This window comes from Acanthisitta chloris, unplaced genomic scaffold (genome assembly GCF_000695815.1).
Source record: "Acanthisitta chloris isolate BGI_N310 unplaced genomic scaffold, ASM69581v1 scaffold33470, whole genome shotgun sequence".
In the NCBI taxonomy this organism is placed as follows: domain Eukaryota; kingdom Metazoa; phylum Chordata; class Aves; order Passeriformes; family Acanthisittidae; genus Acanthisitta; species Acanthisitta chloris.
The window spans coordinates 17,988-36,382 of record NW_008653020.1 but is presented as its reverse complement, the minus strand read 5'-3'; the positions used below and the strand labels follow the sequence as shown (position 1 = coordinate 36,382).

Here is an 18,395-nt window from a genome sequence, read left to right as displayed (position 1 = left end):
TTTCACAGTGCAGTGCAAAGGAGAAAAAGCACACGATGATAAATTTCAATTCTGTCACTTTGAAAACCATCAAAACTATCAACATTTTGTGTAATGAAAGGTTTTCTTCATTTTCTTAGGGGATTACTTTACAAGGAATTTTTGTTTCTCTTTTGAAACAGCCTAGCTGGTCAGCCTGTTTCCCTTTTTTCTCTGTTCATTGTATAAGAGAAAATGAGAAAAGTGTGAGACACAAATACTGTGAAATGACTGTAAGTTAAACAAATGTCAAAGGCAGAGCTAAGATCTGAAGCAACATTTTGTGTTTATGTCCTGCTCTATGGTTTATATATATTTCAGCTTTGGAAATTGTTACCAATGCTGTGGTACAAATTGCTTAGAGAAGATGAAGTTGAACTGAAGTTGCAACCCCAAGGTGGGAAGTAATGTGCCAAGAGCTTTGCAGGATGTCACATTAATGTCACATGTTTAGAATTCAGGATAGTTGTCGCTTGGTCCTTTTTGTATTCCCTGCAATAAATACAAAGCCACTAACTCGTTATTGTGATTCCAAGCTTGGAAAATTGATTCAGGTTGAAGATACAATGTGTGGAGATCGTGTCATCAACTTTCTTTGTGTACAGAATCCCCAAAGAGTGATGGCTGCACAGGCTTTACACAGCCCCAGAGTAATCTCACTGAGTCCTAGAAGGATGGTACTTGTATGTTGTTTTATTTCAGAATCTCCTGACCAATGGAGTCAGTTTATATCTTTAGGAATAAATGCAATAATTTGCTCTGTAAAGTCAAAGTATGCTTACCTTGGATACAGTGGATTTGGCTGGGAAAGGAGGTTCACAAACACGTGACTTGCATGATCAAAAAGGTTTTCAAGTTACAGCATGTCTTGCTGTGTAATAGACACTGCCTGCTGCTTTCTTTCTGTTAATAGATGGTCATTCTTTAGCACCTGAGCTTTGAACAGTAACTATTCATGCTCTGTTTTCCACTTGTCAAGTCTATAAGCTGTAACCAACGTGGCTGTTTTGTATATATATTTTCATTACCCAGTGGTCAGTGTTTGGCTTTAGGGCTGATTGTTTCAGCCTGTTTGCTTGGTGCATTGTGGTGGTTTCCATTCAGACATGTACCTTTGCTACATAACTAAAAAGAATTGCTCTTTCATGTGAAAACTAAACCCTGTGTTTCTGGGCAAGTCACATAATGACAATATAACTTTTTGTAGTTTTCAGCACATCCTAAAGGGTTTTTTTTAGTGCAAGGTTTGAATTGTTGTTACTCATAGTGTTGTTTTCAACATGTTTGACTTTGCCAGTGTGTTCTCGTCTTGTTGTCAGATATTTTCTCATCAGCTAATAGCATAAATTGTCATTCATTTATAGATGAAACATGTATAGTTATGCATATCCCTTAGAAAAATGCTACAGGCAGAAGTTACTACTCAAATTCTAAATGAATCCAAATGATGTTAAAAATATTAATCTTTGTCACCAACAGTAGTCACTTTTCCTGAAGGCAGACTGAAAATCCTTAAAGTTAGTTGTATTAAAAAATGGTATTTAATTCCTTGTCACAGTGCTAGCTGTGGTAGCTCTGCAGACATTGTGAGATCTGCTAATGTAAGATTTCTTGCATGCATCAGGTACATCTTTCTGGCTCATGTTATTTCTCTGCTTTTCACTGTAGATGTTCAGGCTGGAGGGCTGAACTCTGTCTTGTACAGACAGACAAAACCTAACTAACGTTTTGCAGATTATCTTCCTTGTCTGTAGTTTGTATATAATGAAAGAAGTTCTATCAATTTTTACTGAATCATTCATAGCCCATAACTTGAGATGCTCTAAGCAAATTCCCTAGAAAGCATTATCACAAGGGAAGTTTGTAACTTTAATTTGTTGCACAGCCAATACAAAAGAGAATGTTTGAGGAAGGACTTTAAGGCTCCAAACGTACAACCATCCTGAAATTACATGTGCACGTTTATTTTAGGGTGGATCGTATACAGCAAATGATTTGTTGTGAGAACATTCTTCACAAGGAACAGTACTTAGAATAATCATAATGCCTTAGTTCTAGTTAGGCAGGCACTGAACAGCTCCCAGGGCAGTGTCACAGCCCCAAGGCTGACAGAGCTCCAGAGGTGTTTGGCCAATGCTCTCAGCACAGGGTATGACTGTCAGGGATGTCTGTGCAGGGCAGGAGTTGGGCTGGATGATCCTCAAAGGTCCCTTCCAACTCGGATTACTCTCTGATGCTGAGAATAGTATGAGTATGTCAAATTGCAGATTATGCAAGATGTCATAAGAGGTTTTCTGCCTCTGTTACTGCCTTCCTACACTGCAAAAAGCCTTGCCACATTAAAATATCCCATCCTTATCCACCCACAGCTGTAGAAAAATTGAATGACAATATAAACAAAATAGCATTCTAATGTATAATTAATGAATGGAAGAACTCCACTGTGTTTATATTTACAGTTATATAATTGTATTAATCGATTTTATATGGATTATATTACTATGCTGCAGTATTGGTAGGATTGTTATTAATATCAGTGGCATTAGGGAACCACCATAAATTATGTAAAATAGTTTTATAAACCACGTGCATGAATATAAGCTGCTTATAAATGCAGTTTATAGAACATATGATGCTGATCCTGCAAGATGCAGCACATGGGTGGAATCCACTGGTAATGGAGCCTACCTTTGATGATTTTCTATTTTTTTTTGGTACAGATTTGCAATTAATGTTAGGAAACGTACTCTTTTTTTCAGAGTTTTCGGAAAGTTCAGTGAGTTTGGGTTTCCTGTTTTGCTCTTTGGCATGTTTCATGAATTCATTTGTAGTTTAAAAAGCACAGGGTTGCTTGTCTTCCTGATGCTTCCTTCCTGGAGAGGTTCCTGTAACATGAAAAGCAAGGAAAATTATGCCTTTAAGAAAAAAAAAACACACAACATACCACCAAACTTGTATTGCGTAGAAGATGTGTTCTTGAAATTTGGTACTCAGGAAATAAGTTTGCAGTGTCTTTCTCCTGTGCTGCAAATTCTGTGACAAGAGATCTGCTGACAGTGTTTGCTTGAGATAGTTGTTCTTTCTAGAAGATCAGAACCTGAAAAATCATGTCACCTGTGTTAGACTTTTACAAGAGGCAAACAAGTGGAACTGCTCATGTGTATGTGCTCTGACAAGGTAGTGCAGATTGTTTTTTGACAGACACTTGTTTCATTTGAGCTTAGAGTTGAGCTGTATTACTTCACTGATGTGGAACCTATCTCTGCTAAAGCTGCCATGCCATGAATGTCCTCGCTACTGACATTTTTATTAGCTGAAGGAAAAACAGTTGCTTCCATGCAGTTTCTCTGCTTTAACACTTACTGGACTGTAGTATCAGTGCAGCTGAGACAGTTGTAATGTTAATACAGTGCCATTAAGGGAGGGAAATGCACATGTTCTTTAAATACTGAAATTTCTAAAACATGCCTGAACAGTGGTTTTACTCCTCTTTCATGAGTATGAGGTTAGGGTTTCATTTTGCTTAAGATTTGAGTCCTGTTGTGGTGTTTTTCCCACATAGAATGCACCACAAATGCAAAGGACTAAAGAGAGTCAATTATTTCTGAAATAAATTATTTTCTATGGCATTGCAACTTATATTACTGATTAATCTTCAAATGCTGATTGCTGGCCCACACTGAACTATTCATAGAATCAGAGAATCAGCTGGGTTGGAAAAGACCTCAAAGGTCACCAAGTCCAACCTTACTCCAGTTACTAGACCATGGCACTAAGTGCCACATCCAGTCTCAGCTTGAAAACCTCCAGGGATGGTGAATCCACCACCTCCCTGGGCAGCACATTCCAATGCCTGAGCACTCTCTCTAGAAAAAATCTCTTCTTAATATCCAACGTAACCCTCCCCTGCAGCTGCCAATTTTTTTGTCTTCTGTTGTAGTCTTAAAATGAATTTTACTCTTTACAATGAAAACCTGTTGTATGAGTAAGGTGATTTCTGCCCATTTTACCTGTAAGATCTTACTTCACAGCAATAAATTTCTCTGAAAACCTTCTTCTCTTACATAAATTGAACCTATGTAAGTTAATTTGAAAACATGGCTTGTGTATTTTGAAAATAAATCATCCAAACATGAGGTTTTAATTTAACAGATGAATTCAGTTTAGTACAAATAATATACCAAAGAAAGTCTCCTGATCCTAGGAGAGATTGTGGGAGGTTTGCATTAATTATCTCTCTGTTTTCAGATATGACCTGTTACTTTCTGATTTAGGGTGTCTCTTTCCATGCTGATATGTGGAATACCAAGGGGATTCTTTAAAGGAATGAAAGAATAACATACTCTTTGCAAAGGTCCAAATGAGTTATAGTACTGTCTGCTGTCATCTGTCAGTTCTTTTTAGACTTTTCTTTCTAAAAAAATTATTTTTATATTAAAGTCCAGTGCAAACAATTCTCTTCTGGAATGTGGCATGTTTTAATATTTTGAAACACATTTTTCTTTCTCTTTCAGCTTTACATCTTCCAATCCAGCCTTACAACATGGGTAAAAGTCCTGAACTTCCAATTTGAAGCAATCTGCAGTCAGAAACTTTGGTGTTTTACTAGTCCAAGAGATCAGAACCTCTTCAGTCACAACTGACAACTATGGAAGAGGACATCCTTGATCCTTCAAGCCAGACTTCAGTTTGCCTTGACTCCCATTTTTAGTCTTTGAACACTGCCCATTACTCAGTTATAACTGTGTTTTGTGTGCAGATGAGTGAAACAGACTGAGATGTAAAAGTGGCCTTATGGTAAAAAATACTATTTATACTACTGAGATCAAAATCAGTATGTTCTCTCCCAGCCTCAAAAATTGCAGTCTTGCAGTTGACTAGTGTGAAAAAAAACCCTAGTAGAAATAGTGATTTTTTTGGGGCAGGCAGCACCACTATTTTTGTTACCATTTTGTATAACTAGGTTTGAACAAGACAGCTGTAAACACTACATTCTCTTTTATAGCACAGGCATCATGGATATTTCCTGATTCTCTTTGTAGTCTTGGTTTCTGAATCCTGAGGTTTTTGTGTGTGAGTTAAAATATAGCATAATTGAAACCTTACTGTGATGACTGGAATGAAGCCAAGTGAATATTCCATCTTCAGTAGTTTGCTTAAGGTGGCTTGAATGACATCTGTCCATCTTGGTGTATAGTCTTGGTGAAGAATGAGCTGAATTCTTTGCAGGACTTTTTAACTTTCAAACTTGATTTATTTTTTTGATAGACCTGAAAATAAAGATGTAAGACTGGATGCCTATCCTGGTGCCTTACTTATATCATACACTATCTCAGTTGCCTTCTTGCTCTATGTGAGCTAAGCTGAAAAATGCCACATGCTGTTAATTTAAAGCTGAAGATGTGCAGCATCTTGCATATTTTAGTCTCATCTCTTCTGCAAATCTAGTCCATTAATTGAGTATGTTTTGGTGGCTAAAAGCTGCATTGTGTCTTCCTCCAAATTAGTCTCCAATGCCTGAATTTACGAAGTGGGGAAAAAATAGATCTGTTTTAATAAAAATTCAATTAGTAGCAGTTGTGGCTTCATGATGATGTATTCTTGAATTCCTTCTATTTTTGAACAAAAGGCATTAATTCCATAGTACATCCAAATACCTTTTCAGCAAGAAGGACTTGACTGTGCTTTGATCTTATTTCAGCATTGCAGCAAATCTTCCAAGTGGAATTTTTGTAACCAGTTTCAGTGTGCTAGTATTTTCTTGCAGTGGTACAAGATGTGCCCTATGTAAAGCATCCCCCTGTGGGCCCTTGCACTTGTGAAATAGGCACTCAGGTTTTATCTCCTGCCCTTGCCTGTTTGGCTCTAGACTCTCAGAAAGGAGCAATCAGCTTGGTGTAGAAATCCCATTGCTTCTCATTTTCCTGTTGTGTTTATGAAAGCTGTGGTGTTACTCTGGTAAGACCATCAGAAGTAATTGTCCCCTACCATTACCTTTCTTGTATCCATGCTTTTCTGGAACATGGATCTGAAAAGACTGAGATACTGACAAAACATGAAGGAAACTCTGCCTTCCAAGTGGAAATTATGAAGTAGCTGGACAGATTGTTTGCTAGTGACAAGTTGTACCATGAATGTGCTTGCAGCTCAGAAAAGAAGAAAACTCGAAATGAGAAAACAGTTTTCTTCACAAAGTAAATTAAAAACTGGTTACTTCAAATCTAGCAAACAGCATCATAGGCTTTTTTTCCTCAATCTGCTGAAGCTTTAAAAGTTCTTGAACTCACTTTGCATCAAATCGCTATTTCCTTCAGCAGACTTTAAACCTGGTAGATTTTGAGCAGGGAAGGACAGAACATGAAGCCACAGTTTTTTCTTCTGTTCTCTTGTTTCCAATGTCTGCTGTTAGTAAGAATTTTCATCTCTTGAGGTACCAGTAGTTCTTGAATACAATACCTGCATTAAGCCACCTGGAACATTCATTTGCAGTTCTGGAGAATGAGAGTTGCTCTAAGCATGTTCTGTAATATAGTGTTCTGCAAAGTAGGTAAGTCAGCAGGTAGGGATCCTAACCTGAATAGGGATATACATAAATTAGGGATATTTTTCCTTAGAATCTTCTTACAGAAGAGATTGATCAGGTAGTAAAGAAACAGGGTTTGCAAGTCAGTGTATTTAGCCTCTTAAATATATTGCTGGAACAACCAGTGCTTCATGATGTACTTTTTAAATCAGGTCTGTCATCTGTGGGATTGGAAACAGAGGAATTCGGTAGCTAAATTTTCAGCATTAATCAAGAATTTGCACTTTTCATAATCCACTTGCAGTCTTGCTGGATTTTACTCATCCAAACTGTATAATAGTACATATACTTAAGACAGCTTATGTATGAAAATGGAAAAAACCTAAATGAAATAAAAATGAAGCAAAAAAAAATTACAAAAGGGTAAAGAGAATATGAATGGATAATGCAAGAAATCGACATCATTTTCATGGTACCAGGTTTGAAAAGATTGTAAAAAATGTAATTGTGATGTAAGTCCCTGAAATAGGTTTTTTGAGGTCTTTAACCTTTGAAGTTGCACATCTTTCCCATACAGCTTCATTGAAAATTGCACCTAGCAATGCAATAAGGTACTAGTGATACCTAGTGAAGTTTTCAAAATACTCCCACAAAATTGTCAGAAATTATGCTTTTATTTTAGACCAAGTGATCTTTACAATACTTTGAAAATACTGTCTGTATCTAGAGTTGCTTCTGCTTTTAGCATTGTGAAGCAGTTAAGTGACTCAGGAGTTGAAATGTGTCCTTTAAATGACAGTCATTTTGGTGTTTGAAACCTTTCAACAGCTATTAGCTGTGAATAAAATAGCTGAGCAGCACAGAAGTGCTGTGTACCTTATTTAAATCAAGCCACACAGTCACTATAAGGCAGGTGATGCTGGAACACAAACTCCTGACCCCATATTCACCAATAAAAAAAGAGAACAAAAAGCAACTTTCTGGAAATAATTCAGTAATAATGGTCTAAGGAGTGAGATGTAAAATCCCAACTGATTTAGAATAGGTTGATATGTCTGTGCTCATCGTATTTGTCAAGACACACTTTGAAGACCTCTTACTGTGGAAGATTGCAGTTGTTGGGACATTTCTGGTTTAAGGATGGTGCTCATATTTGAAGGAAAGCAAGGATATTATGGTCTTGCGAGAAAACTTTTGAATCTTTTCCAGTAAGTTTACTGGTTCTGAGAGTTTTGGTGGTTTGGGTTTTTTATAGCATTCATACCAATTTTAACCTGAAAAAAGTTTGGTAGGATTTGAGGGCAAACTACATAACCATGAGGTTTTGATAGTCTCCTGGACTACTGTAAAAGGCAAAAAAAAAAGGCCAAAAATACATTTCTCAGGAAGATCATACCATGTCGTAAGGCTGGAGATGGATGTAAAGCTACAAAAAAAATCACCAGGTAAGAATGAATTGTTGAGATGCCTAAATCAAAACAAGTATGGTATATTCTGCTGAAGTTGCTGGGTTTTTTCTCAGTCTTATTTCAGAGTTTTCACTGACATGTCTTTGTTTTCAGGTTCATGGTAGGCTGTGGTAGATGTGATGATTGGTTTCATGGCGATTGTGTTGGCCTGAGCCTTTCTCAAGCACAGCAGATGAGTGAAGAAGATAAAGAGTATGTGTGTGTGAAATGCTGTGCTGAAGAAGACAAAAAGATTGAGTCTTTGGATCCAAGTGTACCAGATACTCAAGTGAAACTGGAAACTCACAGAGAAGAAAGAGCAGCTGAGTGTGAAAAACTGGGGATGTCGAAGCAAACACCTACTTGTAATCTAAATACAACAAGTGAAAAATCGAAGCAAGTGGAGGACACTGGGAAGCACAAAGTCAAAATCTTCAGACGGGTGAGTCAGCTTTAATGCTTTAAGTTATGCTTTAAGGGGTTGAAGGTATCCTGCTACCCCACTACCAATTAGTAGACCAGGTTTCAAACAATTTTGTGAATCTAACTGAAAACTTCTCTTTCATTGTTTTCAGAGTTAACTTCATTTTCTAACTGGCTTGACTCTTTCAACATGATGTTGCTAACTATTTCTTATATTGAGCAGGGCTATGTGCATGTCATACACATGTAGAATATCCTGAGTTGGAAAGGACCTTCCTGAATGTGTATATAAACCTATATGTACAGGTGTATATAGAAATAGTGAAGAAGTTAGTGCTTTTTTCTTCCAGATTTCTAAGCATATTGACAGGACATCTGTCAAAATATCTGCGAAACAGTATGACAACAGTGTTTTTGTTTTGATTGCTTTTACTTCAGATTGTATGTAGAAAAAAATGCCCAATACTTTAATTGGCATCTCTCTACTTTGTCTGATTTTACTAACCAAAGGATAATTTGCAGAGAGTATTGAGACAATTCTTTAAGTATATAGTGTCATATTCACAATAGCATAATCATCAGTAATCTTGTCTTATTTCTGCATAGTAGTAGTGGCATTCTGACATGTCAGCTGTTCTGTTTAATTTTGGTTTACAGATGTTTTGTAAAGGTCAGTGGCTTCCTGTGAATACCTGACTAAAACTGGTTCTTTTAAAACAACTGAGACCGTAGTGGTTTTCATCACAGAGCATAACTACAATTTGCCTGTGCTGTGTCTTCAGCCAATATTTAAAAGAGCTTGTTAGGCAATGATTGAAAGTAGTGTGGGCTATAGTTCATTAACTTTTTAGAAAATATGACATGATGGTGCATAGATGCAAGGCATACATTGTACAGTTGTCCTGGGTTGCAGTGTGGGGGGTATCCATGGTATGTATTCTGTTGTCATCTCCACAAGCTGTTAAAGCAGGTGGGGCAGTGATCGTTATCACCTTGTCCCTCCCTCAGGGCAATCCTGATGGCTCCCTCAGGGGCTGTCTCTGATTAATGAGCTGTCAAGGACCCATGCATGGCACATCCTCCCAGTGATCCTTATTCCTTGTTCCATGGTGAGGTGACTCACCCCAGGGGTGGGGAGCCAAACATGCTCACAGGGGTGTAGTCTGGGGTTTGGACCAGCACAGGGAGCCCTTTGCCTGCTGGATTTCCAGAGGACAAGAGCTGCTGCTGGACCTTCAGGAGAGAACTGGATGTGCAGGATCACTGCTCCAACAGACCCATCACTCCAGGAGGACTGCAGCACCATTTAATCAGACTGCTACTACACCCTGACTGACAGGGTGTCAGGTTACTTTCTGTCTCTGTCAGGTTATTTTTTTTGTGTTGTTTTGTTTTGTTGTTCATATTAAATTGTACTTCTGACTCAGAGTCTCTCACCGGTTTGCTTTTCAAACCAGCACAACAGTATAAAAAGTGGGAAAAATATCTGGTACTTATACAGTGGGTGATGGTAGCATTCAGTAGAGTGCTAACATGTTTAAATATTTCTTGCAGGAATCTGGTGAGGGAAAGAACTTGTCAGAGTCCAGAGACTCAGATACTAAAAAAGGGCAACATGTTCCTACTCGGAAAGGATCTCAAAGTGCTGTAACTCCTCGGCGATCTCCTGAAGATAAAAATGAAAAAATAAGTAAAGAATCCCTGAGTGTGGTGGAAAGGTCCACAAAATCAGGTACTGAGGTTTGGGGAGGTACTCTATGCTGTAATTCACATTTATGTACAGTGAAGGCTGATAACTTTCTTCATAGTATCAGTTTTTAAACCACATCCCATAGTGCCAGCAATGGTGATCTGAAGAGCTGTTTGTTCCCATGATGCTTATGATTTTTTTTCCTTATTTTTTCAGAAAGTTTATTTAGAAGGTAAATGCTTCCTATGCAGATGTGTGAGTGTTTCCTGTTTCATTAGGAGAGGATGCTCATGTCATCAAGAGTGGGAGAAAAAGTACACAAACATCTCTGTATTAAAGTTTATTTCACATTGCATGAGGCTTTGAAATACTCTTCTGTTAAATACTATGAAAAACTTCATGTACATAAAAGTGATTTAGTTACTGTACAAATTATATTCTGACTCACTGATGTCTTTTGCACAAATTGACAAATAATTTTATCAATTCATTTCAATATATTGCACACAGAGTCATCAAATTTTCCTCTAAACTTTATTTGAAAGGTTGAAGGGATGTATTTCCCCTCCCAGCAACCTCTGTCCTCTCCCCAGCTTCCTTCCAGAAAGGATTATTCTTCTAAGATCATGGTAATATGAAGTTGTTGTAATTTGGAACTGAAATCTCAGCAGCAAAGCATGGGAGATTTTGTGTGAGAACTTTGTCTTTAAATCCTGAATTCAAGTTTTGAATTCTTGTCTAAAAAGAATTATATAATTCTGCCCTTCTGGTCTTCTGCCAATGCTGATACATTCTAGAAACTGTTATTTGTGGAAGAAAACAATTCTGGTGGAGAGTGCCTCAGTGTGAGCCAACAGTGTGCACAGGTGGCCACGAAGGCCAAGGGCATCTTGTCCTGGATAAGAATAGTGTGGCAGCAGCACTAGGGCAGTGCTCATCCCCATGGACTCAGCACTGGGCAGGTCACAGCTCAGTGTTATGTTCAGTTTTGGGCCCCTCACTGCAAAAAGGCCATTGAGGCACTGGAGTGAGTCCAGCCAAGGGCAACAAGGGCAGGAAAGGGCTGGAGCACATGGGCAAGGGCTGAGGGAGTTGGGCTTGGTTAGCCTGGAGAAGTGGCTCAGGGGTGACCTCATGGCTCTTTACAGCTCCCTGACAGGGTTTGGAGAGAGGTGTGGGATGTATGTCCTGCCATAGCTGCAGGGAGAGGACTGAGGGAATGGCCTTGAGCTGAGCCAGGGCAGAGTCAGATTGGATGTTAGGAGAAATGTTTTCCCTGTGAGGGTGTTGAGGCACTGGGATGTTGCCCAGGGAGGTGGTGGAGTCACCATCCCTGGAGGTGTTTCAGAGATGTCTGGATCTGGCACTGGAGGATCTGGTTTAGGGGTTCCAGCAGTGACAGGTTAATGGTTGGACTTGATGATCCTTTAGAGGTCTCCTCCAACCTTGGTGATTCTCTGATTCTAACTGGAAATGTCAGGGTTAAATGTAAATCTGAATGTGCTTTATCCAGAGCAGTGTACTTCAACAGAATGCCATGTTGTTCAACTTTGAAACTCTGAGTCACAAAATAATTGACAACCTTTCTGACTGCAAATCACATGGCATGAAATGAGTCTTTGGCATCCATGAAATAACTGAATTGTTCTAAGATATATTAATTAAACTAGGAGAAGACAAAAAGATTTAGTGACAATTACACAACAGAAGTTACTCTGAAAATCACTTTTAAAAAGAGAGGAGGCTTGGCAGTCTCATTCAGGGCAATTAGCATAAAATTAGTAAGCAGCACATTTGTCTTAATCCATTAACTGCATTGTTTAGTGCTAATCTTGCCCATCACTTGCCTGTTATGGGACTGTGTTTTCAGATGGTTGAAAAGTTGCCAGAGTGTTACTGTCATGTGAACATTTTCCATTTCCCTTGACCCCGTCAGGCTACAGGTTTTGAAAGGTTTTAGTCCAGTTCTTCATCCTTCTGAGAAGGAGGAGATGGGCAAAATATGTATTGAGCAAATAAAAGCATTATTAGAGCTGCTATAGTGAACAAGTCTAGCATATGAATACTTCACAGTGCAGAATAGCAAAGAGCTCCTAGGTCTGTACTGCCTTGCTAGTGAGGAAGGGGAAATCAGGAATTTTGATAGGGATCAGAGTTGCATTAATGAGAGTTGATCCAACCACACTGTCTGCCCAACACAAAGAAAATCTGTCTTATTATAGCTGCTTGGAAATGTAGTTGGTTTACTTCTGGTATGAATGCAGTTGAGGTTGCACTCAATTGGTGAAAGTAATAGTAAGGAAATACTCCTTTTTACAATCAGACACTCCAATTAGAGGTTTATCAGGCTTCATTTTGTTTCTTTTTCCCAGAGTAGAAGGTGAAAAAATTGATATTATTTATTTCCCATTGCTTTCATAAATAGAAGGTGCTGCTCTAAATTAGTGATGTGTTCATATGCTGAGGCAAATGAGCTTTCCCTTGGCACTGAAAATTAATAATTCTGCTTTACTGATTGTAATTCACTTAGACTTACCCATTATTCGTATTACTTATGACACGACCCTTACAATGGCCTTGTTTAAGAGTGTAACCTGAATCAGAAGCTGAGGTTATTGTAATTGAAATAATTTTGATGGGTAACAGAGAGAAATGCTAACTTTAATGAAAAATGGTAATTTAAATTAAAGTTTATTGCGCTTATGATAATCTGCCTCATAGGATATTATGTCTCAGTTTAATCCTTGAAAAATTGATCTAAGCTGTTAGAAAATTCAGTCAAAAATCCTACTTAAGGTCAAGGTAATAAGCACTGCTCATCTTGTTTAACATAGAAGAAAATACCATAATTCAGAGGGCAAGAGTCCTGTTTGTTTCTGCTAAGGAAGTAGTTTTTTTCCAGATTAATCAAAGTAGTAAAAACTCCAAACCAAAGAAGGAAAAAAAATCCAGACAAAGCCCATCCACCCTGTGGGTCCTTGTCTTCTTGAAGGTCAATTCTTAGCAGTTTAAAAATAAAACTTCATGACATCCAGCAACAGTAAACATTTATAAAAGTGTCTTGAGTATGTTGCACTTGCTAACAGTGTGTTTTGATAGGTGTTCATGAGAAACAAGAAATTAAGAAGAAGAAAAATGAGAAAGGATCCATCGGTGCAGCACATCTGCCAGCTGTGCCAGCTTCCAAACCTTCTGCTGATCAGATAAGACAAAGTGTCAAGCAGTCACTTAAGGAAATTCTCATGAAAAGGTAAATACACATTAATAAATCAAATTAGTAATTTGTGTTTGTAAATATTTTCATTTGGAAAGCAGAGGAAAAAAATATTAATTTTTTGGAAGCATTTGGTAATTTTTTGCCATTCTGTTTTCTCTCAGGTTGACAGACTCCAGTTTAAAGATTCCTGAGGAGAGAGCAGCAAAAGTTGCCACGAGGATTGAAAGGGAACTGTTTTCTTTTTTTCGGGACACTGACGCAAAGTACAAGAACAAATACAGAAGTTTAATGTTCAATCTAAAAGATCCTAAAAACAATGTATGTATTATTTGTCTGTTGTGCTTTACAGAAATCCTTTATTTGCTGTAGATTAAAGGAGCAGTCTTCTCTGTAGATATTTTATTAATCCTCTGGCAATTTATCCTGTTTGGGTTTTTTTTGGTAGGTTTCCTCTTTTATTTGATGTTTTTTATCCTTTGGGCACTCAGTGTCCTCTGTGTTCTTTTTCCCCATCATTAATTCTTCAACTCCCAGTCTCCATTTTATTATAGTGGGTTTCAAAGTGTAGTGGATACAGCTTGCCTGGTTTGTGTTTATCTTTACCACTGAGCAGTTATTTGGGTGTTCTGTCCCTCCCCATAACTCTTTGCTGTCTACTGCACTTAACTGTTTTTCTGTACAGGATCTTATCTCACCTTGGTTTTTCATACCCAAATTTCTCAAGCTTGGTCTCCACTCTCTTTTCTTCTTTCTATCAGCCGATTATTCAACATGATACCTCCTCAGCTATTCTCTTTTGTCCTTTTATCAGTTATTATGCTTGAGTTGCTTTGCTTATAGTATTTTGCCATTACAATTAGCCAGCTGTAAATTATATGAACAGGCTAAGTTCTGCCTAACAGCTAACTTCTGGCTTCTCTTTGCTCATACTGCTAGATTAGTTGTTTGTCTTCTTTTTACCCTAGGACTTCATTCAATCAAGAAGCACAGACATCCTCTTTGGTACTGTTTTCTGGTTTTTGTGTAACACAGAGGATTTGCACCTTTTTAAAAGCCCAGAATGTCTCATTTACTGTTGCAGTGGGCATAAACTGCTTTGAAACAGCAGTTAATTATACATCTGATCATTAAGGGTATATGTAGATACATTGTTCAGTAGAATAAATGAGGCTCTGGAATTAAGCTTTTTGTGTTATAAAATCTTGTGCCTACAAGTTGGGAGATAATTGCAAACCCCTGTGATCCATATGGCTGTACAGAGCATGTTGTATGTTGCTTCTCTGATTTATTTCCTGTTGAGCTGGTTTTGTCTTGATAGCAATAGTTACTTTTCTTCTTTCTTCTAGATATTATTTAAGAAAGTACTGAAAGGAGAAGTTACTCCTGACCATCTAATAAAAATGAGCCCAGAAGAACTGGCTTCCAAAGAACTGGCTGCTTGGAGACTGAGAGAGAACAGACACGTGAGATTTGTCAACTTTTGTTGTTTAGTTGACTACCTAAGCACACACAGAGAGAACAGAACACATGTTGCACAAAGCAGCTCTGACTAGCAGGAGGATTTATTTAGCATTCAAAACCCAAAGAGGTTGTTAGGACAGAAGTGAAAGAAGTGTAGTTAATTTCTGAAAAAAACATGCATTTTCCTTTGCCATGCAACTTTGTTGCTGCTTGCTCTTTCTTCTGTCTCAAGAGTGAAGGCTTCTTTGTCCTTATTTTTCATGAGATTTTAAGCTCTTCCTGGAGCTTTATAGACACAAGTTTCTTAAAGAAAGAGAGAGATCTCTTTGGCCAAACCAAACCAAACTGGCGTTGTTTCTAAGTTACTTAAAGAGCGTGACAAATCACCCACCAAGAAATAAACCCAAAGCTGAAAACCTGATCTGCCAGTCTGAAAAGCAGCCTAAAGGAAAGCAAAAACCAACAAAAAAACAAACAGCAAACAATCCCAAGAAAGTGTAGGAAGCTTATTAGGTTAGTCTGAGCATGGCTTTCTTGAAACAGGCAGTCATGCTGCTTTTATAGCTGTGTTGACAGTTTAGAAGGAGAAGCAGGACTATGAGTAGCTGTATTATTTTTCTAGAAAATGCCTTTTTCTTAGCTATTACCCAGTTTATTGGGCATTTAGTCTGATGATAACTGCAGTTGCTTGGAAACAACCAGTGTGCAAAATCTGGATTTGTGTTGGCAGAATCTTTAGTATTTATAGATGCCATTTGACAGAACCCAAAAGCATGATGTTTGGGTAGTGTTCCCTGGTTTGCCTTCTGTGTTTAGGTTTTATGGTACTAGGAATTGTGGGATTTATCAGATGACTTCTGATAAAAAATTCATGAGCAGGTAGTGCAGCACAGAACAGATGGAAATTCATCCTCTTGTGTTCCATGGACTCAGAGGGAATGTTCAGTGCTAACTCATTCAGCACAGTGGGATGCTGTTCTAAAGAATTCAATGTGCATTGCATTAGTAATTATTCCTGTGTTTCTGCCTTTGCATATTATGACTAGGCATGTTTCTGACAACTTTTGGCTAGTTTCTATGCAAAAAAACGTTTCTTCAATTATTCTATTATCTCAAAATTATTTTGAGGGCCTGTAATGACATAAGAAATTTGTTTATTCTGCAGCTATTCAAAGCCCATCTTTTGTAGTACATTTTTTTTACTTTCATGTTTATAAACCAGTGAAATGGTGAAAACAGACCATGCAAAATTATATTCCCCTGCTGTGAGGAACAGCTTCCAAACAAGTGTATGCTGCTAAAAAATTACTGAAGGGTCCTAATTATTTCAGAGAAATATTTCAAAATTTCTAGAACTTGAAATGGAATACAACATGTAAAATAACTAGCAGTGTATCACAGAATAATCAGAGTTGGAAGGGACCCTTGAGGATCACCCAGCCCAACTCCTGGCCCTGCACAGACATCCCTGCCAGTCACACCCTGTGCTGAGAGCATTGGCCAAACACCTCTGGAGCTCTGTCAGCCTTGGGGCTGTGACACTGCCCTGGGAGCTGTTCAGTGCCCAAACACCTCTGGGGGAAGAAGAACCAGTTGCTAATCTCCAGCCTAACCCTGCCCTGACACAACTTCAGCCCATTCCCTGGGTCCTGTCCCTGGCCCAGAGAGAAGAGGTCAGAGCTGTCCCTGCACTTCCTTCCCTGAGGGAGTTGTATCCAGCCATGAGCTCTGTCCTCAGTCTCCTCTTCTCCAGCTGAACAGACCAAGTGCCTCAGCCACTCCTCATGTGGCTTCCCCTCAAGGCCCTTCACCATCTTCATTGCCTCCTTTGGACACACTCCAATAACTTAATATCTTTCTTATATTGTGGTGCCCCAAACTGCACACAATATTCAGGTGAGGCCACACCAGTGCAGGATATTGTTTGACTGTGTTTTTTATTTTCCCATTTAAGCAAGACATTGAGACTGCTGCTTAAATATTAATTTTTTTAATTATTTTTTTTTATTTTCCCTGGGTGTTCAAAAGTAACTGGAGGTATTTGACAGGGAGATAAAGCAATCACAGAAACCTTGTTTCCTTAGGAATCCAGGCTTAAAATATTGGGGGCAGCCAACACGAACTCGTTCTGGTTTAAGAAGTAGAAATGCACTGTAGGAACATTTAGATGGGCTGTGTGTGCATTTGCTTTATGAAACTACTTGACACTTGCAAAATATGAATGCATTATTTTTTCCACAGAGAGTTTCCCAACTGCAATCCTGTTATCTGTTATATTTGTGGTTTTCCAGATTTTATTGTATGGAAGTGAATGCACATAATTCTGTTTTCACAGACAATTGAAATGATAGAGAAAGAACAGAGGGAAGTGGAAAGAAGACCTATCACAAAAATTACTCACAAAGGAGAAATAGAAATTGAAAGTGAAACACCCATGAAAGAGCAAGAGGAAGCTATGGAAATTCAGGTAGAAAACAAAACATGGCACCACAGTGTGTTTAGTTCATAGATAATATGGTCATGAAGTGTTTTGTTCATGATTTTGTTCAGATCTGTAATTATATCTTAGGTCTGTTAAAAGTTAATTTTTCTTTTATCCTTATGGACTTTCACTTCTAGGCCTCTGGTGGGTTTGCTTGATTTTTCCTTCCATGTATTGTCTATGACTGTATGATGAATTCTGGCAATAGTAGAAAGTAGAAGTGAGAAAATATTCTAAATGTTACCTAAAGATATTTGAGAATACCAACTGATTCTTTTAATGCCTTTGGGCTGCACAGCTGAAGGGAGAGCTTTGTGTCTGAAGCAGAAAAATACCATGAAACATTTCACCAATATGAATGTCAATATCAGGAATATTCAGAGAAGGACAAAAAGTGCTAACTGAAGTGTATTTGACTTTTCTTAGGAACCTAATATGAAGTTTGAGAGGTCAGAAGAAGCTGAAAAGGATAAAGACATAAATGAATCTGCATCACCAGACACCACAAGTCAACATAAAAATCATCTCTTCGATCTTAACTGCAAAATCTGCATAGGTAATTTGGAAAAGTACCAGAAAATAGATGTATCTTGTTCCTGCAATAATTTTCAGTCATAAACATCAGTATAACTTCAAGAAAGTAAATAATGTGGGTTTTAACCTAGTTTGCTGCCAAAGATGTGGAAGCAGTGGTTTACTTCATCATGTGCAAAAGAGACAATCTTAAAATCATAGGCTTGTCTTCTGTTTTAAAAGAAGAGACTGCAGAGAAAGGAATCCCTTTAATGGGAGTGCATACTACTGGTGATTCCTCATTTCTTTATCCTGTGCCATTACAGGTGGCAGTATTTATGTAGAGACTCATAGAATCACTGAATCATCAAGGTTGGAGGAGACCTCTAAGATCATCCAACCATTAACCTGTCACTGCTGGAACCCCTAACCCTGAACCAGATCCTCCAGCACCGGATCCAGATACCTCTTAAACACTTCCAGGGATGGTGACTCCACCACCTCCCTGGGCAATATCCTAGTACCTGAACACCCTGATGGAAAACATTTCTCCTGACATCCAATCTGACTCTGCCCTGTCTCAGCTCAAGGCCATGCCCTGTAGTGCTCTCCCTGCAGCC

The 18,395-nt window shown here is 38.3% G+C and overlaps 1 protein-coding gene across 1 annotated transcript in view; it reads left to right on the top strand.

Annotated features, from left to right (window-relative positions):
- PHF3 (PHD finger protein 3) overlaps nucleotides 1–18,395 on the top strand; it is a 38,087-nt gene that overhangs the window by 11,214 nt on the left and 8,478 nt on the right. Inside the window, exons 4-10 of the mRNA XM_009079115.1 lie at nucleotides 8,104–8,431; nucleotides 9,967–10,144; nucleotides 13,202–13,352; nucleotides 13,481–13,637; nucleotides 14,666–14,782; nucleotides 17,116–17,247; nucleotides 17,689–17,818. Of these exons, the coding sequence (XP_009077363.1) occupies nucleotides 8,104–8,431; nucleotides 9,967–10,144; nucleotides 13,202–13,352; nucleotides 13,481–13,637; nucleotides 14,666–14,782; nucleotides 17,116–17,247; nucleotides 17,689–17,818 (1,193 nt within the window). The remainder of the gene's footprint in view (nucleotides 1–8,103; nucleotides 8,432–9,966; nucleotides 10,145–13,201; nucleotides 13,353–13,480; nucleotides 13,638–14,665; nucleotides 14,783–17,115; nucleotides 17,248–17,688; nucleotides 17,819–18,395) is intronic.